Here is a 26,636-nt window from a genome sequence, read left to right as displayed (position 1 = left end):
GAAACCCAGCGGCTCCTTAGGTCGTATACCTGTCACCATTTGGGAAACAAACACCAAACAACACAAACACCGTTTGAGTGTGTATGCCGTAAATATCTCTGCCTCACACCAGCCTAGTTCCTTTTTGTTGCCTTTCTTCCTTTTTGGCTCCCAGCCAAGACATAATGTCACCATTAACCAAACAAAGCGACAGAATGTAACAGCTTACAGAGACACTAGTAATAATGTCAAGCAGCCATGAATGAAGAGCTGCTATTTAGAAAAATCCTCTTCACATTCTTTAGTATGAATGAGAGGCACCTGATATTATTATTGTGAAATAGATGGAGGTGTCATGCCCACGTTAGCAGAAGCTTTCTCCTTCACGTGGGAGCTGTCTAGGAGTCTTGCTTAAGTGTCTTTTAATTAACGAGCCGATCTGTCAAATGAGGATTCATCCACGTTGCCTTTTTCTTGGTGTGAGAACGATATATTCACATCATTCCGTCACTTTGAGGTGAGCTGTTTCTCATGGACCAAAGGAAAACGATATCAGACACTAACACTTGGTCTTCATGTTGCTGAGAGACAAGCACAGTTTAAAACACATTACATACGAGAATAAACTGAGAATGGATTGCAGTGAAATTTACAGCTGTATCACTGCCCCCCTCCCCTCCAGAAGCTTAAGGATGCTGCAATTGCAACACCAAGTTAGATACAGGAGATGGCGCCATGTGAGAGAAGGTTACGGATCTGGCACGCCAAAAAACTTCAAACGAAAAAAACAACGTATTTTAATGTTACATTTGCACCACTATTTTAAAAGACATTTTAACATTATATCTACATTAGTATTAGAAATATTTAACCCAAAACTGATTCTCATATGTTTGAGCGATTACTTAGAGTTTGTGTATGTGTATGTGTCAAATTAAATGTTTAAATCTTAACCTGACCGAGACAAGACAGGAAATGGCGCAAAAATGCAAAAGACTGATTCAGCAACTGTAAAATCTCCGGACAAGGTTTCTCAGCGCGCAGAGGCTCAGGGAGAGATCCCAAATGTGGAAATCTGCGGTGCGACGCACAAGGAGAAGCGCGCTGCGCTCCCAGTAGAGGTCCTGTGGGGACAGGAAGGATCACACCGCACCTCTTCGGCCGAGGCGGGGACGTAAACACACTGGCACTGAAGGCAGCTGAACCAAAGGATTTTTTACCCCGTGAGCGCTCGGTTCTCTCCCACGGGCTGCCTCGGTCACTGGTAATCGGGCTGAACGGGGTGGTCGCCGCCTGCATCTCTGTGTGTGTCTCTCCCCTCCTCAGCGCACAGGCGCCCTGCACTCCAGTCTGCTGACACACCGGGAGGACAGTCCGCACTACACCTCCGTGTCATTGGGCTCTTATGTGGATACAACGCCAGCACAGACCCATGGAGATAGTTTAGTTGGATCTGCAGCCCGCGACCTTTTACATGAAAACAGGTAAGTGACTTAGCTTATTCGTGAAAAAAGGTTGTTTTTTTTGGACAGCGTGTTCCCAATTCTACAACTTGAAACAGCTCTTATCCGATAGATGACGTTCTTGGCAGCTGTCGACTGTCAGATTTAGTCGAGTCTTTAAAAAAAAACAAAAAACGAAGAGTAGTTTTCAATGTAAAGCCTTAAACTGCACCACCAAATTAAAAACAGAATCAGGCCTTTTCATTTTTATCATTTTTTGCTGTCCTGATGTTTCTTTTTTTTTTTTTTTTTTTTTTTTTTTTACTCGGATCTCTTGTATGAGAGCAATGTGGGATATAAAAAATAATGTGTGTGGAGCTAAATTAATGAAGCCATAAACTAATTGTGCTGTTAAATCCGGCATATGGCCGGAAAGTCGCCAGATGAGCAGGGGGGGACAGCAGTAGGACCGAGTAAGACAATTGGTCTCTTGTGTGAGGACGGTTTTATAATAATGAAAGTGGACCCCGATGGCCAGGCCAGTACTGAACACAAAGATCATTCTCAACAAGTCCCGTACTGTGGGCGCCTGCTTGGTGCTGAGGCAGCGAGTGCGTGTGACAGCACCATTATTCACCAAGATGCCTAATTGCACTACACTGGATGAAAAAGAAAAAGAAAGAAAAAAAAAAACAGTTGGGATAAGCTGACCCACATGAAAACAAAAATACAGTGCAGGTGTCATTGTTTTCCCAGTCTCTGGTTACATCTAGTTAACCATGAGCAGTTCAGTTGTACAGAACTACTCTACTTTAACTGACATTTGTCTTCACATATTTCAAGTTTGTTTGTTGTGTTAGACCCAATTTACAACCAATAAGAAAAAAAGAAAAATCTTCCAAATCCAAATTGGTCTTATTTCTTTTTCATTTCTAGTTTTATTTACATTCTGCATGTTCTGGTGGGAGGCCGATCGCAGTCGCTAGCACATAAGCTCTCAGTTTAAGCTACTGCTCCTCTTTAAACTATTCAATACAAGCGATCAATAAAAATCTGAATGTGGACCCTGCTCATTGATTCAGGAAATCTGGTTCTTCCTGCCTGGAAGATGCCTCATGAATCTTAAATGTGCACCTCGAGTGTGTATCTGCTCAAACACAAGTGGAGAGAAATGGGACACAATTAGAGAATGACACATCACTTAGGGTGGATCTGTTTGTGTGAGGATGGATTAGGTTGTAATGTATTGTTCAGCCGTTTTTCTGAAGGAGTAGGGGAACCGGATTCACATTTATATTCCCAAGTGTGTAACGGAGATCACCAAGGAATAGAATTTTGCTCTGTGTGCTTGTGCGCAGTGAGGGGTTGTGTGCATGAGAGCAAATACACAATTTATTCCTGGAAAGGGAGGAAGAAGTACAATTTGGCTGATGCAAGATGCAAACATGTCTTTGGGGGCACGGAGGCGGGCCGTCGTGTATTGCTGATTTGCTGTCCAGATGCAATTCCTTAATGCACTCTGAGAGTCCAGAGATCTAATAACAAGTGGAAGAACATCTTCAATAATGAAACCCCACCTGCATCCCCGCTGCAGAGTGAGGGGCCAGGGCTGAGAGGCTTCATAAATAACAGAATCCAGACCTGACACGTGATGCCCCAACGTCTGGGAACTGCCAATATTCCCTCTCATCTGGTGGGATGCTGTTCTTGCAGAATGAAAGGGGAATAAACGGGCACAATGCTCAGTTTTAGTTTGCAGTCATCAAGTAAATGCAGCCTGGTGCGGCAGCTTTAGTCTATTAAACAGGTCTACACAGAGAGATCATAGATATTGAGTTGTCTCTTACTAACGCTGAGAATACAAGAGGAGCTCTCCAAGATAAACCGGCCATTAACAGTACGGGGAGCCATTATTGTTTCCACTACCCAAACCCCCCTGAATTGTACACAGATTTTCATTTAATTCTATTGATTTCTGATGCCTTCTGCTTGTAAACTCTGTAATCATGTGCAGCGTTTTATGAGGCAAATCATTATGATCACCCCTTCTCAGCCATTCATTTTGATGTTGCTGTCACAGGAGCATTGTTGTGATACAAATTAATTTCCTCTCCAATGTTCGAGATAAATCCCTTGTAGCAATTAACCTGCATTCGAGTAATTAACCCTTCCTTGTCACTGTCTAATAACTACACACTCTTGAGACTGAGCTGCTTACTTCTCCAGCTTCGTAACCATATATTTTCTATCATTATGTCTAGGTGGGTAAAAAAAAAAAAGGAACTCTAGCAAAAAAAAAAACTAAATCACATGAATACTTCTTTAATTGATGATTTGGCTGCTTCCATGTAGATAAACAGTGTAGAGTTCTTTGTTTCGGAGCTTCTTGTTGTGCTATGAAGAGACCCTTTCTTCTCAAACACAATGTGACCCTCGCTTGCCGCTCCTAAGACAGAGCCAGTGGCCTGACAGAGCTTCGGGCTGTCCCTCGCTATGAAAAGACGGCACTGTGCTGCGCTCTGAAGATTGACCCAGCAGGCCTCGTGACGCTCCTGTTGTGCCCCGCAAAGAGTCTCATGAGCATGATTTATTTAGTTCACAAGTTATGCTCAAAGAGCCACTTTCATGCTCCCTGTACTGTACAGAGTTCCTCAAGAAATAATGATAGGTGCATACAAAGCGCGCCACTCCGTCGAGCAAGTCCTTTACATCGAGCGGGCAGGCTAAAAGACTGCCTTCGTGACAGTAATCCGCTTTGCTCCACAGTACACTAAATGGAGGTTTTCCTTTCAATTGGCCATCTGCATCTGCGCGCGTATGTGTTTTTGTGTTGCGCCCGAGAAAAGAGAGAAGCTTTTTATCCCCGTTCAGCTGCCTGAGTGCCTGAAATATTTAACAGGGACTGCACTATTTTTGGGTTTGTGCTCAGTTTGTTGTGGGGCTTATGTAATATGTAGCTTCAACGTGCGTGGAGACGTTTTATACCATACAGCGCACCATCGACTGGACCAACTTAAGCTTAGCGATGCTGTAAACGAGGAGTATTCGCAACTAAAATGTACACCGCAGTAAAGGACGTCATGCAGTTGAGACGTATGATAAAACTGAAGCGAGGACTCCCGCACCATCTGTGCACTGATGAATTTAATTGCCATGTTTTACAATGTCATGTACGTCAGGGAAGCATGGCCGGTCCAGATCATCGTCTCAGGTTTCCTTGATATCGATCAGCTCATCTCTCCCCCGGCTCATCTCGCCCTCCTCCCTCCTCCCCCCTTCGCCCCCCGACCACTGCCTCCATCTCTCCTTCTTTCCCTCTCAATTTGTCTCCCATCTCTCTCCACAGTTCTCCTCCCTCTCCTCTCTCCTCGGAGGTGTCAGATTCTCTGACTCATGCCCTGGTGTGGAGGATGGGAGGGAAGCGGGGATGAAAGAGAAGAGAGAAAAGTCATTTTGCAGATAGAGAGAGTGACCTTCATCCAGTAAGAGGGATGGGATAAAAGCCGGAGTTAATACCCTGCCAAAGTGTATTCTCCGGCATGCCAAAAAAAAACATTCGAAATGATATATGGGTCTAATAGAAGCTCTCTGGTAATAAGAGGCATGCCATTGTAAGGCTAAGGCAAAGCAAAAGACCAGAAAATCCCACTGTAGTCTCCTGAGGGATCAGCCCTATGGAGACGCAGCATGTGACGTGCAAAATCAGTTGAAGGTTTTCGACCGTTTCTACCATTTTGACGATTTTGTACCCGAAAGCTAACTAATGACGTGTGGTTCTGGGCCACACTGTCCCCGTGCTAACTAAAGCCAGCGTAAATACAGGCTCAGACAGTGTCACAGTGTGTCTGGAACCAGCAGTCGCTTGGGAGATAACAACTGACAGTCCAGAAACGCGGCCCTGTAAGGTTCATTATCTGTATGTTTGTGTTGTTTTTAGCCCCGCTGCTAGTAATAAGCAGAGGAAGGGGACTTGGGTTTACCTAATGAGGAGACAGGATTCTCGGTGAAAACAACTGCATCACGACCCGATCAATGCACAGTGTGTTTCGTGCATGAGGGTTTATGTTTATTTTAACCAGTCGGAACAAAGATTTTTTCCTGGCAGTCACCAAGAAATGATAGCGTAGCAGAAACTGTAATAATAACGTGTCAATTACAGCGCTGCATTAGCTGCTGAATTAACTCCCAATATGCTGCAGAAAGTGATCTGTGTGTACGTTTTATGCGCAAATTGATTGTAGGCTGCTGTGACAAGAAGAAGCCTCGACGGTGTTGTTTCGCACCACTGCGATTCATGACAGACTTTGAAAATCCATTCATACAAACTCGTGAACAGGTGTCGTATTGTGAGATTGAATGGCGGGTGTTATGACGGTGAGAAAAAATAAAATGCGTCCGCGGGCTGATAAAAGACGCCTTGGTTTTTAATGTAGTCAAAAATGTGTTTGGGGAATGAGGGAGGTATTATAATATTCCTCTACGCATCAGATCCTCCTTTAATAACTGACCTGACAGTGCTGCAGATTTCTCATGTCAGCCGGAAAACTGTTTCAGAAGGCGCGTCATTTTGTCCCGGGACTTTGAATTAGGAGCTCGCGTCGCGGTGACAACTTTTACAGCAGACGTGTTTACACAGTCTGCAGGGAATCTTGTGGTTTTGTTCCGTCTTTCAAACACCACGTTGAGGATTAAAAATCACACTGCCGTAGGGTAATCTTATCGGGACGCGTGTAGGCTGCAGAGGCTGCAGCGACGCCTGGCCTCGTCTCTGTCCTGCAGGGACGCCGAGCCGGCTCCCGGAGCAGCAGCCAGCTCAGGGGTCTGATAGCCCTCTCTGGGGCCCTGTGGTTGACAGGAGCCTCGCTCTGCAGGCTGACGCGGTTACGCTTTAACACCGGACGAAGCCACCGGCTGATGGGAGAGTGCAGCCCCCTCTGTGCCGAGGGCCGACCCCTCCCATTATATGTGACAGAGCCGAGATGGACACGCTGATAGATGAAACACCGCTCCTTAATTTCAAGCCTCTCCTGTTTCCCAGCTAAAGCCCTCTTCTGCTGCTGCTGCCTCGCTTTTTTTTTTTTTTTTTTTTCTCGTGGAGAGACTGTGGCAGTGCAGCCACGGAGCAGAAGCCTTTTTATCAAGTGCTCACCAGTCTTAAAAGTGGGACTTTCTTTCCTTGTCAAAGTGACGCATCTGTGAATCCATAGCTATAATATATATATATCCCATCATTTCCCCATCAGTTACAGAGATTTTTTTCCATGTGAGGATTTATTTATTTTTTTTTTTTTTTGCATCCGTCGTGGTAGATTAAAGTGGTGACACATCTCCTCACACCAGTCAAGATTTAGCAACATCCGAATAAAAAATGGAAGGGCTGGTTGGAGGCTCCGGCAAATCTAATCAAACCAAATGCACACAGTGCTGATGAAGCAGAGTTCTCGCACACTGCAGGCGTCTACCTTTTAATTCGATGGTATTGGTGAGATTTACTGTCTTCTCTGCAAGGAGAATGTTTAAGAGCTCGTCCCATAATATGAGCGAATCTTAACCATAGGCTGTGATTTGATTGAAGCTATTCCAAACACACAAGACCCTCTTTGAATATTTCAAATTCTCAAGGAATTAGTTTAATCAAGATCTCTCATAAAACTGTAATTCTGCCCCTGATGTAAAGTATTCAGTGTCTGGTGTGTGGTTTGTCAGAGCGCTGCCTTCCACTCCGCTACTTAGAGCTTCCGCACGCCCTCTTGAATACAGTATGTGTAGCATGTTGACAGTGGGTTGATGTTACATTTTGTTTATACATGTGCAGCCTTGCGCGGCTGTGTGCACACGCTTTCCTCCCCTGAGCCCCTCATTTAAATCTGGAAAAGAGACCGACTAACCACGACATGAAGAGGAGCTTAGGGGGGCCGTTTTTTTCTCTTTCCTTTCTACTCTCGTGTTTTATCGTCCGTTGTCTAAGGAGACGACGCTCTCATTGTGTCATCCCGTGCACTCGAGCCGTGGCGGCGGTGCGGGTGCGTTTCATGACAGATGGATGTGCGAAGTCTTCCCGTGGAACTTCTCCGCAGATCAAAGCCTGTCCTCTCTTGTGTTTCAGCTGGACTCTTTCTGTCTGCGTGCCGTGTAAATTATTGGCTCCTTTCATCCCAGCAGCTGCACGTGGGTTTGTTTGAGTTTTGTTTTGGTGCACACCGACACACGAATGTCACAGTCGGTGTGTGTGTGTGTGTGTGTGTGCCGGGTCATGTGTGAATGGAGTCTCACCTCTTGCCCCCAGCATGCGCGTGTGCACACATTGACGCCGTCTCACTTGCTGCTCTATATGTGCCCACCCGGGGGACACCCTGTCCTCTCGTGTGTTTATCACATAGACACTCAGCACATCCGACCCCCTGTATGTACAGTATGCCGGGGAGGGGGTGGGGGGTGAGGACCCTGTTTCTGTCATTCGCCATGGAGACCAGGCGTGTCCTCATGCCTTCTTCGTTTCCTGTAAGCCAGCCCAGAGCCGTCTGCTGTGTGAGGGACACGGTTGTCTCAGAACAGGTGTCCAGGCCTCTAGACAAGCCGGTTGCACAACATCCTTTTCATCTCGACAGTCTCTCTCTGGAGTTGAAGCTCATGGAAATGTTGCAAGAAAAAAACAAACAAACAAACAAACAACAACAAAAAAAAAACGAATGCTGGTGGCTGTCAAGGGGATGTATGCCGGATGCTTTTATCCATGGCATCTTTGATGTATGGAAGATAGAAGAAAAAAAAAACATCTCTGGATTCTTTCTCTCTTTAGCTGAAAGGATAACTCTGGATTATTACATTTGTTGGCGGTAAATTGGACGTTATTTAGTAATTTGATGTGTAATGTTGTGATGGTTCCTGCCTCTAATGACAAAGGTGCACAAGCCACTTTTATATGTGGTGAATTTGTGCCGTTACATGTTAAAAACTCAACAGTGGTCCTGTGATAGCCTTGAGATTCATGCAGTCAGTGTATCTTAAATAGTCACTGCAGTTAATTTTATCATTCATTTATTATTCTTTAAAGGGCTTTAAAGAGCTTTAACTAATCATTACTTTCATTACCAAATAAATATCACTTTCTTGGTCAATTATTTAGTCTGTTTGTATGAAATATGAAATCGTGGCCAAAAAAATAAAAAAATAAAAATTGATTATCAATACAGCTTTTTATCGATTTTACCTTCAGTACAAGAGTACAGGCACTGCTTCTCATTTAATTTTTTGTAAGGGATAATTTAGTGCTGCGTGTAGGAGAAAAAAGGTTACAGTGAACCACAAAACATGGCGCTAGGCATGATGCAGACGTGTGCATGAAAATGGACGGGCACCTTTAAAGGCCACCGTGGTTGTGACCCACTCCGCCAAGCACTAGGGGAATTAAAAAACAGTCAGAGAGGCGGATCACGAGTGAAGGCCGGCGGGTGAAGTGAGAGTGGGTCACAACCACGAGAGCTGACAATCTATTATTTACAGCACCTATTTGTGCATAACTTTAAACATTGTGATTAGTTTATAACGGTGAGTCATTTAAAAATCCCTCTGGACAGATGTCACAAATGGCAAAATAAGCTGAAGACATCAAACCTGGTTTTGTACCAGGCTGTAAACAAGTGCATTTCTGCTGTAAATCGGGGCATTATAACATGTTTGGTGTCCGGACCCGGAGTTTGTTTCTTGGTAACAGCACGCCACGTTCACAGCATGTAATGTGATTTTTCTGCAGGATTCAACTGTTGAGACAAGTGACAATCAAAATTTCCCTAATAATTCTTATCTTCTGGACTTGTGTGTAAGATGGTTTTATTCCATTACCATCAGAATAAGTGTCTTTAACTCTTTAATTTCAGTATTCGTTGTTTTCGCTTCATTTTGTATAAATGCACTGGCTGCGTTAAAAAAAAAAAAAAAAAGTGTCTCAAATTTAATTTATTGTTTCATGTCTTTGTTCCACATCAAACATTAACAGACATTCACAATTTCACAGTCCAAATGGTGTCCCGAGCTACAAAACACAAAGTGCAACAAACTAAAACTGACCTTTTGCATTTCTTCAGCAGACTGTTAGACTGACAGTTTGTCTTGTGTGTCTTCATGTCAGTCATTTCCTTGGCTACATTTGGTTTTACAGCAGTGACTCATAGCCGAAGCTCTTGCATACTGTAGTCAGTCAGGCAGAGCGGTATCAAGGTTATAAAGTCAGTGACAGAGTAGCAGGACAGTGGATGGGCTCTCCGCCCCTCGCTCTCGTTCTTGGTCTGACTGCTCTTTGGCAGCCTGGTGCTGCAGTCTGCACTTTGCTAATTCCCTGTTCTGAGTTACCAGGTCTAATTTAGAACAGAGGGGCTCTGTTCATCCTGGAACGCTGCTGCTTGGGATTCTGGAAATGAGGAGTTCAGAGGCTCACTAGCCTCATACAGACACAGAGAATATGCCTTGTTATCAGCCCACATTGATGCACATAATGATCCTTCCAACCATTAACTCCTAATGCAATAAAGCCCTAACGTTTTAGCCATGGCCCTCAGTGCCGAAACTTAATGAGGTTAGCCCACGGGTTGCACAAATGTTCTCTGTGCTAACACATGTCTTCAGGAAGCATCGATCAAGCTTAAAGTCATGATTATTTGACCGTACATCTGTAGCTAACGGCAAGTAAAACGACCCAGTTTTTTTTTTTTTTTTTTTTTAAATTTAAATCAGCTCCTTGCCCTGTGTGTGATATTCATGGGAGTTCTATGGAGATGAGCATCTAACCGATGAAACCAATAAGCATCGCTTTCAGAAAACGCAGAAGAAGGTTGATTTGATGCAATCTTCCCCAGACAAACGGCATAGCGCCCCACTCAAGACCACATTTTGTCAGGCCTGCATATCAGATTGTGCCTCGGCCATGGCGGGAATATAAAACTCGCCGACAGTCAAGCTCGGTGACATCTTAAGAAGGATGCGTGTGAGCTTTTGAACGTGCCTTTACAAGCATCCAGTGCATTAATAAATCAGGCAAGGAGCGATGGCCTTGTGCACTAAGTAAAAGCAATAAACCTCCCTACAACGGGTCTCGCAGGAATTGGATCTGATCTAAAATAACACCCATTTATTAAACATGATCTCCTCACATCGCTCACCTAATCTTCAGACAGCATGCAGATTTATAAAAAACACACATGTGTCAGTAGGATCGCGGCAGCGGGCTGCTGGTATACATTCGCACCGTAGGCTGGTTGGAATGCGTTTGGCAGACAAACAAGTGGCCTTGATGAGCCAGAGCGGAGACAATAATTTGCTACTGTGTTGTTGCTGAACATGATCTGTGCATAAAGGAATCCACTGCCAGGTGTGGACCTGCAAATATCACAGCATCGTTAAAATCGAATGCTTTTCCTTACAGTACCGAACAGGAGAGGTGAGTGTCTAAGTCTGTTATTTGAGTCAGTGAAGTCAATTTAAGCTTGGCTAGTGGTGTAGCTCTAGGGATGGCAATGTCGAGCAGTCAATCAGCCAGCCAAGGCTAAAATATCTCAATGATTGTTGAATGGGTTGCTGTGAAATTCGGCACATTCAGAATCACATTGACTCCGGTGATCCTTTTCTTTTCTAAGCCCACTATGGGGTTGATATTTTTTTTTCCCATTTCAATCAGTTTGTTAGACTGTGTGAGGTTTGGTACAGACAGTCATAAAGGATGACTCCTAACATCTCTCTGACAGCGGCAGAAACGTGTCAGAGTTTTAAATTATCCAACAAAAGCATCCTGCTTTGAAGACACATTCATGGTTCCCATCAGAACGTTACACGACAATGCTGCAGAAAATGTAATTACACTCAGCAGTAAGTTGTGACTAGCGCTAAATAACAAACGGTGGCATGTTATGTTAAGATGGTGACACCACACAGCTCTGTTGTTAAATCATATGTGCTAATGTGAGGTTAGCATGTTGACATTAGCATGTAGCTGAAGCACAACAGTGGTTTTTAACTTCCTGTTTCTTTTTTTTTTTCTTTTTAAATAAACAGAATTTTCTTACAACTTCTTCAACAATATACATTAAGACTCACTTTAGGTTTCAGGAAATTCACGATGAGCAACAACTTTGTGTCAAGCCTGTTAATTGAGAAGTTGCCACCTAAGTTGAAAGCAAACACGCACAAACACAAACTATCCTAACCTTTAAGGTCTACTAAACGTTCCACAGACATCCGACGCTTATTTATTCTCCTGCGCGCACTTCCCCAGCCCGTGCTGACGAATGTAAGCACATATAAATCAAGAGGAAGTATGAATGATTCCATGAACTAATTATACTCATCATGCTGAGGCTGTGCACAGGCAGGTGACTCACACATTAATCATCGTGCCGTTTGTCACATAACTGACATGCACAAAGCTGCTGCCGCGCTGTCTTTCTGGGATCAGCGCAGATGCCTCTCATTTGCGGCCTGTGTGTATAAATTCTGCTCCGAGTCGTCTTCTTTTCCTTTTTTTCCCCCCCTTCCTCCAGCTGACTCCGATGGAGCCGATAAAACCAGGTCCCAAATGAGGCTCCAGACATTTTCTGTTTTATGAAAACTGTTACAAATCGAATTTGATAAACTTTGCACGGATCTCAAGCCGCACTCATGTGAGAGGATTTTTATTTTATTTTGTCTGTATCCAATTTCAAAAATCACTCCGCTCGCTGTGAGGGAAACTGCTTGTCAGGTAATGAAGACACAGATAGTGTGTTAGTCATCGATGGCCACCCACAGCCCGTTAGGATCCCAAAGCTCTGCTGCGAGCAGCATCGCTGACACTGCTGGTGCTTCTTGTCAATATCCTGCACACACAATAGCTTTCATTATGACTTTGCTATGAATATCAGCATCAATATTACATCGACTTAAACTAATGAAGAAGTTCTACGCGGGGATACTTACAATTAAAGTGTGTGCTGCCCGAGAGCCTTCGGATGCTATAAATGTGTTTGATTTCGGCTTTGATTTGTCCTCTATTCATCTGAACAGCTTTGAAGTCCCAGATTAACATTCTGTCAACAATGCAGTTAGACACAGCCGGGCCGCGCAATTTCCAAGAAATGAACTAGGAGCCAGAGCATGAGTTTTGATGGAGCCACCTAATATTCTGCGATGACACCAAATTAACATTACTCGTCCAGAATCCGTAACCCTTATGTGTGTCAGCTGGGATTCGAAACACTTTTAGGTTTTACCTCATTTAAATGTTAAATAAATGACCAACTAATCCGACTTCTTTTTTTTTTTCAGGACAGTACTGAAGGACCTCGGAGAGCCAGAGAACGAGCGCTGGCCTTCGCTTGACTGTGTGACCAGCGAATGAGCCTTGTTCATGCGTCTCCCTGCGTGCCACTCCCACATCACTATGAACTGCGAGCAGGACTTTGCCGACGGGGGCTTGGGAGTGACCCTCACACTGCGACTGCTCATGCATGGAAAGGTTGTGTTACGAGTGAACACTCATACACATTAGCAATGAATAATGAGTTGTGAGAATTATATGCCCCCCTCCCTCCCCTGTTTTCATTTATATAACTGTCTTTTATCTCCTTGTATTCAGGAGGTCGGCAGCATCATAGGAAAGGTGAGCATTCATATTCTTCTTCTACTTTAGAGAACATTGCACATATGCAAGGCAGCAGTAGCAAAGCAGGTTCATCATCAGGTTGATGTTTTAAAATGCGATGAGTTAAATCACATGTAAATCTGGGGTTTTGTTCAATTTTTCTAATCCCAGTTCCTCAATGATGGCTTTTATGCGGATTCATAATAGCCTTTTTTTTTTATATAATCAGTTTGCTCTCCGTCTTGACAACACAAAGCCTTCTGCCAAGCCGTTGTTGTTCGGAATATTCCCATCCTAAACATAATTGCCTCAAACCAAACCTCTCAAGACTCCCCCACCCCCCATAAAGCACCGGAGTAATCCATCAAACAAAAACATTAGCCCATTGACTGGAAGCCTCTCGTTGAAACCGAGCTCCAAAGACGTATTACTGCGTTCGCCCCTTGTGGGCACTTTTGGTGTCTGCTAGGAAGGGCCTGATGAGACTCGGTGGCTTCAGCGGCCCCTTCCTAGCCCGCCTCACACGCCAACGAAACACATCAGTGGAAGCAAAAGAGGAAAAATAAATGAAAACAGAAAAGTGTTAAGGGCCGGAGAGAAAGGTGTCACAATGGACGCACAAACGTGTGGCGGAAATCGATTGCGTCTTGGAAAACAGAGGTTGAAAAAAAAGAGTCTTGTATGTGCGTGCAGCTCGGCGGAGAGGGCCCACTTCATCTGCAGCGCCCGGACTAATAACTTACTACTCCGTGCTCCACGCTGAGTCCTTTTTTCCACCTTCCCGCCTCTACGCCAAACCTCTCATCTCCTTCTCATCAGTACAAGAGCGACACCAGAGTCTCAATAGACCCAAACTAATATGTGTTCCTGGAACATAAATTACAGTGTACTCTGGGAGTGAAACGACACAGCTTTTGATACGCTTGCAAGGAAGCGGGTCGTCACTTGGTGCACGTAGGTGTGAATAGTGGTGTGACAGCTCAGATGGACTTTAGCCAAAATAAAATGGGCGGTGGAGGAGAAGAAGCAATCAAAAAACAACAACAAAATAAAAAGCAGGAGAGGATGTGCTGCAGTGTGACACAAGTTTGGCAAAGCGTTCGTGTCCCTGGTGGGAGCTCTTCTCAGACACAGTGCATGTGAAGCCATTATTGCAGGCGCACTCTCTCTCATCTCATCTCTCTGAGATGCACAGATATAGTGTGTTCATGCCTTTGTGGATTCAGTGCAGAGGACACCACCACTACTGCAGGCTGAAACTCTTGCTGCCCAATTTCAAACAGACACGGTTTGAGAGGGCACTAGAGGTTGAGGACGTGGTGATGTAACATGCTTTTTTTTTTCTTTTTTAATTCTGTTTAAAACTGTCCTTCATCTTGTCTTTTTCAGAAAGGAGAGACCGTGAAACGAATACGAGAAGAGGTACGTTTTACCAGAGTGGAGCTTTAAAACACAGCTTTTTCACGATTTACTTGCAATTCACTGACGTAAATAATACAGTTTTTCAGTCTTCTGAGGTTGCTGTATGCGTGTGTTTTTGAGTGACTCGCCGTAATTGCAGATGATGGAGATTTAAGAACAGTTCGTCCCTGGTTTTTATATCAAGACTCCATCTGGTTTATTAGGTTCATCCCAAGAGAAAACATAATTTAATCTCAGGAGGCCCTCTAATAGTGGTTAGAGTTTCTGGCAGTGGCATGTTTTAATAATAAAGCTCAGTTCTTTCTGCCTGTTTGGGAGCTTCGAGTCAGAAAAAAAGAATACAGAAAAGAAAAGAATACAGAGCAGACACATTGTCCGAATTGCCTTTTGGCACAAAAATCCCCTTTTCAATTTAAATCCTCCTCTCTCTACATTTCACTGCACCTCCTCTCACAAAATCTCTTTTCTCTTTTCTTTTCTGCTTAAAACTTCATTTTTTTTGCCTCTGCCTGCCCCTCAATTCCCTCTTTATAAATCTCAAGGGTGCAGCCAAACTAATGCCGCTTGGTTAACTCTTTGTATTAAAAAGCAATTAGGCTGACGAAGCGGCAGAACATTTGATTCTTTCTCTGGCTGTTTTATGTTGTACTTTATGAAGCAGAAGGATAAACAGAGGGATAGTGAGGTCAATAGACAATGCAACTTTGTAGAGGAACCGGTTAAACCACTCAGCCATGGTAGCCATCTAGTCGTCCGTTCCTCCGTCCATCCAGCCAGGCAGTTGTGGCCTTTGTTACTGTGCAGCTGTACGAGCCTCATCCTGTCAGTCCCTGGCCAAGCCTTAAAGCCACCGTGAGAGAATGACTCACTGTACGGGCTGGAGAAAATGTCCCAGAGGTCAAAACGCTGTCATGTCTCAGCTCATGTGACTTTAACTACAAATGCAAGGACACAAAAAGGAAGTAGAGCAGGAGATTTATCATCTCTGGGCGACGCCGCAAGAGGAAGTAGATTATCAGCCTTAGATACTGTGCCCAGTCACGTGTCACTTTTTCACCGACAGATCTGTTGCACCGTACTATATGTCTCTGGAAAACATGAAACCCAACCCATAACACTAAACAGCTTTAGATTTTTACAAGATATGTATATTTGTGTCGATTTTGAACTTGCATCGTGTGTGCATGCTTTAAAGTCAGCTATTGGCTCAGCCAGTGAGTTAGCTGTTAGCTTAGTTTAGCATAAAGACTGAAAACCTGGCTCAGCGCATCCAGGAAGCCGCTGCTCAAAACAAAACAAAAAAAAGTGTACATGAAACATGCCTTAGCTTAGCAAAAAAAAAAAGTACAAAATAAATATTAAAAATAAGCCTTGTTTCACCCATATAAAAAGGTTTAACTACAACAGCCTTTTGTCTCTGCGTTCAGACATTATACTAAGCTAAGCTAGCGAACCGCTACTTAACCTTTAATAAAATATCAGTCTCAGAGCAAGAAAGCAAATAAATGTCTACCAATTTGCTGAACTATGCCTTTACTGCTAACACTTAACTGATCCTATGATCTCTGCTTCCACAGAGCAGCGCACGGGTCAACATCTCAGAGGGCTCGTGTCCAGAGAGGATCATCACCATCACCGGCTCCACAGACAGCGTCTTCAGAGCTTTCACCATGATCACGTACAAACTGGAGGAGGTAACCATGATGCACGTCAGCAACTGCCATGGCGTACAAGCGGAATCAGCCCCCGTTTACTGCACAGTAAAACCAAAAAAGGAGATGAACAACACTGGATGCGTGAATGTTTCCTTGGAAACTAGTTGGGATGCAATCAGTAGATACCTTAATGGTACCAAAATAATTTGTTGAAATCAGAAAAAGTTCAAAATGCAGGAAATATTTTCCTGAACGTCATCTCTGCATCTCCACTAATGGGCTTTTATCGCTATTGATTATACTCTAAACTGAGGTGAGGGAAGGAAAAATATGTATCTGGATTTTATAGCACTTGATGTGCCTTCAGATAAGACTACTCTGCGGATGAAAACACGGGATAAGTGGATGTTCTGTAGTTGCAGGACCATTTTGACATTTGCAAGAGCTACATTGTGCTATTGTTTAGTGCAACACAATCCATAAAAGTATTCATTTGTACCTGGTAATGAGAAGGATTAGTCTAATGAAGAGTAATAGATGACAGTCTCCTTGTGCTAGTAATAACCATGGTGACTGTCCATCCTAGCGCCAATTAACATAGAGGAATGAGATTCGTCTCATCACAGCAAATACTGTCAAAGAAACAGGTGTGCAGGTCGACAGCCTTCAGTAAACATGTACTGGCTGGGAGCACAGTGCAGTATTCATTAAAGATCTTTCTCACTCACCTCTTTTCAACCCTGAAACTCCTGTGTTTCCATGGCAACGTGTTGGATGACCCGCTGTCTGCCGCTTCCACAGTAGTTGACTTATCATATGTGTGACTCCTTTAATTAAAAACACAGGAAAAAAAGTGTTAGCCTTAGCAGTGGTTTATGATTACCCAGTGATAACCACAGCCCCACTTGTTTTGTATCAGCTGGCAGTTGATCAGTTGTTTGTGCCACAACAGTAGCCACGTTAATGCAGAAACACTGATCTGATCAGGAAAAAGAAAAAAAAAAACAAGCTACGACAACGCATTACATGCATCACACTGTCACGCACGGTATGTATATTTGTTCTCAAGTGTCAAAGCACAGCATGCATGAAAGCCGCATAAACTTTCTTCAGTACTCATCCCATCTGCACCACAATGCGCTACGGGGGTTTAAGCTCAGAAACTCTTTGTGTGAGCAGCGCTCGCGTAATTTCCACCGATTCGCTTTGAAAGCTTCTTCTTGCCGCGACGCAGGCAAGAATCGGAACGTTCACAGTAGTCATATTTTTAGATCAAATCGGGAAAACGAAGCCCAGACCCTCGTGATTGTACAGATGAGCCGTGCGCTCGTCTTCTAATGAGACGTCAGAGAGCCTGATCTGCCTCACTAAATATAGACACAGAGCAGAGAGGCACAGGAGGCACATCAGAATATGCTTTTCATATTTAAAGATCACAGTTATTGGAAACATTATGCAGTTCCTTAATAAGTCCAATCTCCCCCCGAGGGTGCACATCCATGCTGTCCCCTCTTAAGTCACCCTCCTCTAATTTTATTGCAAACTGGCCCCAAAACCAACCAATCAGCAGGAAGCGTACTTTACATTCTGTCACACATTTGTTGTGGGTTGCATCGTGATAGGGAGAGAGAGAGAGAGACAGAGCAGCATATTTACATTTCAAAGGTTCACGGAGAGACACTGTTGATTAATTAAAAGCTCACTCTCCACCCACAGCAGAGCACACGGATGTTTGCTACCTGCACTGTGAAAACACTCATCAAGTCAGTTAGCCAGGCTCCGCTCTGAGTGGTTACATTTGTCTGAAATTACAAAGAAAATCCTGTTCCTCTTTCTATCTGTCTCGGGCCGTCACCAGCTTCAAAAACTGTTAAAATAATTGAAATGCAACAACAGCGATCTGTCACTTCAAGAGTTTGGCCATTAATTAGTTTCCTCAGTGTTTTGAGTATTTACCAGCGGTTAAAAGAAAAAGTGTCATTTTCCAAAACGTATTCATGTACTTTCAAAGCACGAATTAAATGAGAAATTGAAGCTTTTCTCATTTTCTCTGTCTTTGAAACGTGCGCTAATGTTGCCTTAGCTTAGCAATAAGGCTGAAAGCAGGACGAAAAAGGCTAGCTTGTGTTAAACAAAAGACTGAGCAAATGATGTGCCCGAGTCTAATTAATGACGTTGAAGTGCACGAGTAGGTGGATTTCCCCCATTGTTTTCAGGGTTCAAGCTAAGCTAACCAGCTGTTGGCATCTATTAAAAGCATAAGCATGTTTCCCGTGGATGTTAAGCTGCTCATTTAAATGCAATCTCACAAAAAGGATGGAAGAAATTAAACAAAATCATGACATATGATTGTTCACAATAAGAAAAATAAATAAATAAATAAATAAATAAAAATAAAAAGACAATTTTCATATAAAATCCAAATGATCTCACAAACAGACCAGGTCGGAAAGGTGAAGACAGTATGCTCAGGTTAATGCTGCAGAGAAGAGACAGATTTCTCACTAATTCATACAGAATCCAGAAAACAAATTAAAAGGATATTTTAAAAGCACAGATGTGATTGGTGAACGTATTTCTCTGGTCGGCTGCTGTGGACGTCGACATACTGTACAGAGGAGGAGGTTGACAAAGCACAGGAGCTGCATTGATCTCTGCCTCCTATTTAAAGCGCCACCTGACACTTCCTGTATGGATCCCACAGCTTTGCTTTTTTTTTTCTGTTGTTGGATTCATGTTGCTGCTGCAGAAATTTAGGCTGGCTGTAAAAGGCTCGGATGAATGCTTTGCTTTTCATAGCTTTGGATTCTGAGGTAATAAGCTGCGACATGTTGACTTGGCTCATTATGATGCCGCATAATGGGGGAGATTTTAATTCAGTTTTTACTGTTTGATTTTTAGTATTGAAAGCATTTAGTTGATGAGCAAATGCTTGATGAAACTGAAATTAAAACTGTGTTAAGATTAACATGAATCCCGAACGGACCAATAAAACAAACTGCGCTCAAATTTGACTCATGTTGCAGTGAATGCCTTCCAGGGACTCCTCTCTCCCTCCGTTTCCACATCGACCCCTGCTGTCAGATCTTTTACTTTAGGACTCATGTCTCTTTTTTTTTTTCCCCCTCCAGGATCTGACTGCGCTGGTGGCCAACGGCACCATCAGCTCCAAGCCACCAGTCACCCTGCGGCTGGTGATCCCTGCCAGCCAGTGCGGCTCTCTCATTGGGAAGGGAGGGGCCAAGATAAAGGAGATCAGAGAGGTGAGAGGCCAGAGCGCAAATCTGCTCCATCCACTCCATTTTCACTGCACAGCCTGGCCCGAGACTGAGACGTGAATGGAACAAATGCACTGGTGGAAATAAAAGAGAACTAGAAGAGGCTAATGCATCATTTCCGAAATACATTTTGGGCTCTAGAGGTTCCAATTGGTGCAATACAGAACAAGTATATAACTGTTATAAGACTGAAAATAAGGTGGTCAGTTTATCTACAGTAGCAGGATGACAAATTAATTTTAATAAACTGGACAAACTAAGTATGGTTTTATGCTAAGCGCAACATCATCATGCTCAGAAGGGTATTGCTGCCATGCTAAAGTTTAAGAAGTTTAATCAATGGTTTGCAGGTAATGGTAATCTGGTCATACACCAAAGTATGTTTACTTTGAAAATTTGACCTTAAATATGGAGTGCAGCATGGTTTATACTTCTGCAACACATCCATGACCAGCAGAGACCATGTTGCAGCTAAAATGCTAGTTGGTGGCTAGTTATATGTGTTCAGTTTCCCTGACAACTGAAACCAAATGCCTCGTTTCACCTAATAAATGTGTAGGAACAGTTACTTTTACTCAAATCACTGCAACAGAAAAGAGGAAAGACCTATGAGTAGACGGTGTACAAGAGGCAGAAAGAACAGGGAATTTTCCACTGCGGAGCGTGGTCGAGGAAATGCATTTTACACAGTTGCTGCCGTCTGCATCTATGCAACATCTGGTTACATTTGTGGGCAGGTTCATGCCAGGCTATGGCCTGGGGTACATAAGTGCGCCGTATCTTTGGCATGCCTACAATGCCGATCCGACACAGAAACATAAATCTAGCTCTCTTGGAAGTGGAGGCTTGTGTACAATTTTACGGCAATATGTATGGGCACATTTCACTTCCTCAGAACTAAAGTAAGTAAAAAAATTTGCAAGGCAACATTTTAGATAAAGACATGCACATGGATACAATTTATCTGCACTTCTTAGCCACTAATATTGGTCCATTATCGCAGGAAATTAGTGACGATTGAGGACAGATTTATCACTTAACACGGCAAACACTGTGACTCAGCTGTGGCAAGTTTGCAAAGGAAAATCTCCTGACTACATTTAGACCCAGTTGAAACATTAGGATTAAATTTATCAGATCTGTTGCCAGAGACATCTGACTCTGCAACTTTAGCTCTTTGCCAATCTACAAATAGAATCTGTCTCATTTTAGCCTTTACCTTCACCGGCAATGGCATCCAGTTGATTTTCTGCGGTTAGACAGATTTTCTTGTCTCGTTCACATCCGTGTTCTTGTTTCATTTGTTGATTTGGTTCGTTAGTTGCTCCGGGAAACGAGTTCAGTTGCATTAGTGTTGAGTGCGATTCAGCCTCGGCCTCTGGAAATATGTCAGCGAGCGTACACAGAGCTTAAGAAGTCAATACTCAACCTGTTTGCTTGCAGACATGCTACATTAAAGATACATCAGCCCCAATTAAGAGCATGACACCTTCTGACTGTGGATGGCATTTCATTTATATCTTATCTGACACGGGTTAAGCACGCCAGGGTGCAGGTGGTCTCTTTCGCCATTGGTTGAGAAATGTAAGGTCAGCAAAGTCAGCAGCGGCAGTGTAGTCACAACTTGTCTTATCTTCAGAATCAACTTAATCTTTTTTTTAAACCCCTATCATTTCCAGAGCACCGGAGCTCAGATACAGGTGGCAGGGGATTTGCTGCCCAACTCTACTGAGCGAGGGGTGACGATATCTGGGAATCAGGACTCGGTAATCCAGTGTGTCAAACTCATCTGCACAGTAATCCTGGAGGTAGGAAGCGTACCATTTCTCTCTTTAAGCCACACACCCTCACCTAGCTGACATTTCACTGGAGCTCTACTCCTGCAGCTATGTGAGGGAAATAATTGCTGTTGGCATGCATGGTTTTTATTTCTCCACTTTGCAGTTATTGTCGGTCCCACTGCAGCAAAAGTGAAATACACTTTTAGATTGGCTGGGTTAGCCCTCCCACTATGACGGCTTCTCGTTTTACTTAGCTACATTCAGTGTGAATCCTCATTTAGGTTTAAGGTTTAAAATACTAAAGAAGGAAAGAAAGAAAGAAAGCTTCCTGTTCTGTGCCACGCATAACAGTGGATGAAGTCAAAAGGTGCCACTCTCAGGTCAGAGCTCAGTACTCTCAGAGAGGACACTAAGCTGCTAACAGAAAGCAAACTGGCCTGCAGCAAAATCTGTCCACCTCCAGACAACAGCTCTCTTGAGAAAATCGTGGAGGGGATGAGTGAAAAACAACCCCAAGCACAGTTTCTCCCTGTGTGTTCGTGGAAGTGCACAAGTCCTTTTTGTTTTATGCATTGCAGCTGGACCTGACTGACTAATTGCTAGTTTGATCCAGTTTTCCAGGGCTTTCTTCAAAGGCTTGCGAGTTTCATTAGGATTCTGTACCAGCGGCATCTTGCTTTTGGCTCCAACGTTTAAAATATGCAAAGTTATACAAGGAATTTGCCGTGACTGCTCTACATTTTTGAACCCCTCCAAAAAAAAAAAAAAAAACAGCATCACCAACACTGCAGTAGCTTGATATAACATATACAGTGTCGTGTACGCTGTATAATCCACTCTGTTTTTTTTAATTGGTGTTTGATAAATTTTATCATCAAGTGTCTCATGTCAGTGGATGCTTGATTCATCCAGAGGGTGAAGCTCTGCAGAGCCTGATGCATACTAAAGCTCAGAGCCATTATCCTCAGAGCGCGCTCACTAAACTGCTTCAATTATTCAGTGAATGACTAATATTATCAGAAGAAAAACAAGACGAGGAATAATGTCATTAGCAGTTTAGTTCATTGTTATTAGGTGAATTTAACTCCATTTGCGCTCCTTTCTCAGCCTTTGACATCAGTGCTGAGTTCCTTTCAGAGTAGCTGCGTGGCGCTTATTCACATCTAAAGGTTTATCTTGCTTCTTCTGACCCCTTGGCCTGTTTCTGACTCCTCAGTCTCCACCAAAGGGTGCCACCATCCCATATCGACCGAGCCCCTCACCGGCTGCGCTCCTCATCGCAGGGAACCAGGTGAGAAAATTAGATTTTTACTACTCACAGCACAAGTTGTCAAATCATGGGGTAAATCCCTCTTTATGGCCGCAGCGGCTTTACAGAGAGAGCTTATATGGGCCATGAATGAAACAGATGAATAGTTAAAAATACTTGAAGGTGTCAGCATAGAGCAGCAAGATTTACCGTAACAGACGTAAATGCTGAGCCTAACGCGAACGACACATGATAATACAAGAACAAGTAATAATGCTGATCTTGCTACGGTGTTCACTGCCAATGCTGAAGAGAAAACTATGTCTGTGTGGCACATTGAGCAAACCGAGATGTCTGGCTTGCACAAGAGATGCTCGTGTCGAAGTGAAAGGATAAATGCGATCCACGTTCTTTATAATATTATCGCAGAAGAAGAAGAATCAGCTTGTTCAGTCAATATTTTACAGAACTGAACCTTGACAATGCTAATGTTTTGCACATAGAATATTGAACTTACACCAATCAGGTATAACATTATGACCACCTTCCCTAACCCTAACTCTAACCCTAACCCTATATATTATTGTGTAGGTCTGTTGTAACACGTGGGCCTTCTGAGGGTGTCCTGTGGTGTATGGAAACAGGATGTTGTCATTGGGGGTCTTTGGGTCCTACATTCACATACCAGGTCCAGAAGTTTCCCAGCAGCTTCTCCTGTCAGTGGTTTTAATGTTGATCAGTGTATCTCATTCTGATATTTGACGTACAAAGACGGCTGCTAGTTTTGCAGATTTTTCAAAATACTAAAAAAGCCAAGGAATACCCACAAATGCAAATATCACTGTGACACCAGAGGAGCAAGACATAGTACATGTGGTTAAACATATATCCAACATTTGTCGAGATATTTCTGGAGCAACCACACAGGCGTTTTCATCCCTAGATTTGTGCTGCTATATCATGGCTACAAAGTCTGAGAACTACTGGATTAGCAGTCGGGGGTGACCTAGATAAAAACTACAAATGATTATTGGAGAGTGTTTGCCAATGATCGCTTCCTTCACTGCTAACCCCTGCGTTGAAACAAGACTCATGCTGAGGGACCTTGGTGGGGGATCGGGTGTTTTCTGTGTGTGGTGGTGGTGGTGGTGTTGGTCGTGAGAGGGGGGGGGCTGACCGGTGTAGGTGCCACAGTTTGAGAAGGGACAGATATCCACCCTCTCATGGAGCGAGTGACAAGATTAGCAAGTGAGCCTGGAGACCTGCCGTCTCCTCTGGCTACGGCTGCAGCCAGATATTCTGCATAGCTGTCAGCAGTTCTGACACTGTTTGTGCTGCCTCAGACTCCGGTCAATTTATGGAATGTCTTTGTGTTTGTGATATTCCTCATAATAAGCTATCAAATTAAACCTGGGGTGCGATCCTGGTCACCGGGAGATGGGCTTTAATGAAGGCAGCGCAGTGATAGGGAATGCTTGTATAATTCATCAGAGGAGAAAATGAAGTGGAATAGGAAAGGGTCTGTGGATGAGTCATAAGCCGTAAGCCTGTTAGGTGCGTTAAGGTGTCAGAAATGCAGCCTCAAGAGGACATCTCGGACTAAAATTTCTCTGCAGCAAAAGCCCAGAAATAAAACGAATTTTTTTATTCATTCTTTGCGCATTAGATTTACCAGTGAAAGTTTTCTGATGGAAACCAGGCACATTTTCCCACTAATCAGACTAATCAGCACGGACAAATAGACTGGAAAACAGCTTCTTTCCGAGAGTCATCACCACCCTGAACTCTCACATGCAACAGTCAACGTAATATAGGATGTGCAATAACAATATTGATGCTTCTATTCTATTCTATTCTATTCTATTCTATTCTATTCTATTCTATTCTATTCTATTTGTGTAATACATGTTTACACTTTTACCACTGCTGCTACAAAAACCAATATATATTTTAGAATTTTTGTATATCCTCAATATTTTTTGAGTATTAGGATTTTAACTTTAGCTTGTAAATCTTTGTAAATAGTACCTTCTCTCCAGTCTCGTTGTACACTGTATATATATGACAATAAAAGGGCATTTTATTCTATTCTAATCTCAGTGAAAAATAATGACTAAGCCCCTTTATGTTTTTATGTGTTGTTTTGTGTTTGCAGGTGTTTGAGGCATCAGAATTTGCACCTCATCCTCTGTACTCAGTCACCCAGGGTGGCCTGGACCTCCAGCAGGTAACTGGACAGCCACTCATGTGCGGCCTGTGAATAACCTATGTTTGTCCTCTTTTAAAAAAGAAAAAAAAAGAAGAGAAAAATGTCTAGGAGTGAGCTTGTTTCGTACTTGAATAGAAGCACAGCGGTGAGCCCTAGGTGCTGAGTGAGAGCAGGGACGGTGTGGCATGCTGAAAGTTACGCAGTCCATCATATGGCATGAGGCATTAAAAACAACAGCTGAGAGTAAAGCTGCTGCTATTGTTCTGGCCTGTCATAACAGCTATAACCCCTCCTGAAACACGATGCCGTCACACTCCACCGCCGCAGCTCTGCCGTCTCTTTTTTAGTCCTGTTCAGCTCTGCACCGCAAACATTTCGGCTTTAGGAGTATTCCTCCCGTGACAGCAACAGCGGAGGCCGTCATGATATCAGAATAGAAACAGGGGCCTCTGACGAAACGGCACAAAAATAAACAGATAAATAAATAAAATAGACTGACTGTGGGTGACAGAATCCAAAGAGGTCATGTTATACATGTTTACATGTTATAAATGTAGCACTATTGCAATGAATTTGTGGTGCTCGTGCACTTCCCTGCACAAACACAGCCGTAATCCTGTCGATGAATTGCAAGGATGAGCTCTACTCCCCAATTTATGGCCATATAGGATGGACTGGTAACAGTAGCCAGACTGCTGGCGTCAGGCAGAATTGAGTTAAGCTAAGTGCTGTCTGGTCAGGGCCAAAACTGTAACGAGGGAGGGCTGCACAGACAACACCCTCTCTAATTACAGCAGATAGATAGATAGATAGATAGATAGATAGATAGATAGATAGATAGATAGATAGATAGATAGATAGATAGATAGATAGATAGATGTGATTACTGAGGGGTTAAGTGGGAGGAAATAGAGCGACATGTGTGAGTGTAAATAATTGACGATAATGTGGGGTATGAGTGGAACTGCAGGTAGACGTGAAGATGATGTAAGGCCACCAGAAAATGAGAGAGATGAAGCAAGACGAAGCTTAGCTCTGGTGAACCGTTAAAGGTTAAATGTTTAAGATGGATATAGCTGGAGCGGATCATTTTTTCTCTTCACTTCAAACGCCGCACGGCAAGTTTTAAGATTATTTGCCCTGATTATAAGATGTTTGAGCCCATGCAGGGAATTGAGTTCATGATGCTCGAAGCATAGAAAACTGGCCTTTGACCTCGACAGTGTGTCTGGAGACTGCAGGGCAAACACACACTGACATATCAGCTTCTTAATCGCGGTGGTTCTTTTGCAGCTTACAAACAATTAGAACTCGTGACATGAATCAATAGGTCCTCCGCACAACATCGTCTTTACATCTATTCTTTATATCTACCCTGCGTTGGCGTCGACAGTGTTGTTTTCTCAACAGTTGAATGGAAAAATTGCAAACTCGTCTGTTAGAATAGTTTGCAGGCTCCTCGGGAAAGTTTACTGCTATTTTTAAAAAGAAACAACTTTGTCCTGATGAAATAGTGCCTGTAAAAACTGTCCGTATTGAGGTGTGCGGATTAGCTGGTGCAACAGGAACGCTGTGCCCAGACAGAGATGTCCCTGTTGAATCTTTCATGACTCATTTTAAATGCTGCGAGCACCACAAGCAAAAAAAAAAAAAAAAGTCCATTGACCTCCATTATATTGGGGTGCGGGTAGAAATCTCAGTGAAGGGATATTTGTAAACCTGGACAAACAAGAACAGAAGTACGCTTTACTTAATCCACAGACGTGAGCGGGGAGTAGATTTTTTTTTTTTTGCGATTTGGGTTAAAAATGTGGTCATCTGTTTCCCTCGTTATCATTCTTATTCAGAAAACCGCGCGTGTATTGACAGTGAAGCACTTCCATTAAGAGCCCGTGGATTTACTGCCTGTGTGTGATGTTTTTATTGCTGCAATTCCACTAATGTAGGATGCTCTCTTTCAGGCCTACACTTTACAAAACCAATACGGCATTCCACACTCAGAGGTATTTGTGG

General features: G+C 43.3%; 1 protein-coding gene across 1 annotated transcript in view; it reads left to right on the top strand.

Annotated features, from left to right (window-relative positions):
• Positions 1 to 1,052: 1,052 nt before the first annotated feature.
• The window catches only part of LOC125006794 (poly(rC)-binding protein 4-like), a 31,976-nt gene continuing 6,392 nt past the window's right edge, over positions 1,053 to 26,636 (top strand). Inside the window, exons 1-10 of the mRNA XM_047583193.1 lie at positions 1,053 to 1,463; positions 12,714 to 12,903; positions 13,024 to 13,047; positions 14,419 to 14,451; positions 16,029 to 16,145; positions 19,238 to 19,369; positions 21,064 to 21,192; positions 22,382 to 22,456; positions 24,570 to 24,641; positions 26,585 to 26,626. Coding sequence (XP_047439149.1) covers positions 12,796 to 12,903; positions 13,024 to 13,047; positions 14,419 to 14,451; positions 16,029 to 16,145; positions 19,238 to 19,369; positions 21,064 to 21,192; positions 22,382 to 22,456; positions 24,570 to 24,641; positions 26,585 to 26,626 — 732 coding nt within the window. The 5' untranslated portion in view covers positions 1,053 to 1,463; positions 12,714 to 12,795. The remainder of the gene's footprint in view (positions 1,464 to 12,713; positions 12,904 to 13,023; positions 13,048 to 14,418; positions 14,452 to 16,028; positions 16,146 to 19,237; positions 19,370 to 21,063; positions 21,193 to 22,381; positions 22,457 to 24,569; positions 24,642 to 26,584; positions 26,627 to 26,636) is intronic.

This window comes from Mugil cephalus, chromosome 1, assembly GCF_022458985.1.
Source record: "Mugil cephalus isolate CIBA_MC_2020 chromosome 1, CIBA_Mcephalus_1.1, whole genome shotgun sequence".
NCBI classification, from domain to species: Eukaryota; Metazoa; Chordata; class Actinopteri; order Mugiliformes; family Mugilidae; genus Mugil; species Mugil cephalus.
Note: the sequence above shows the minus strand (reverse complement) of the source record. Positions and strands in the feature narration are given on the sequence as shown.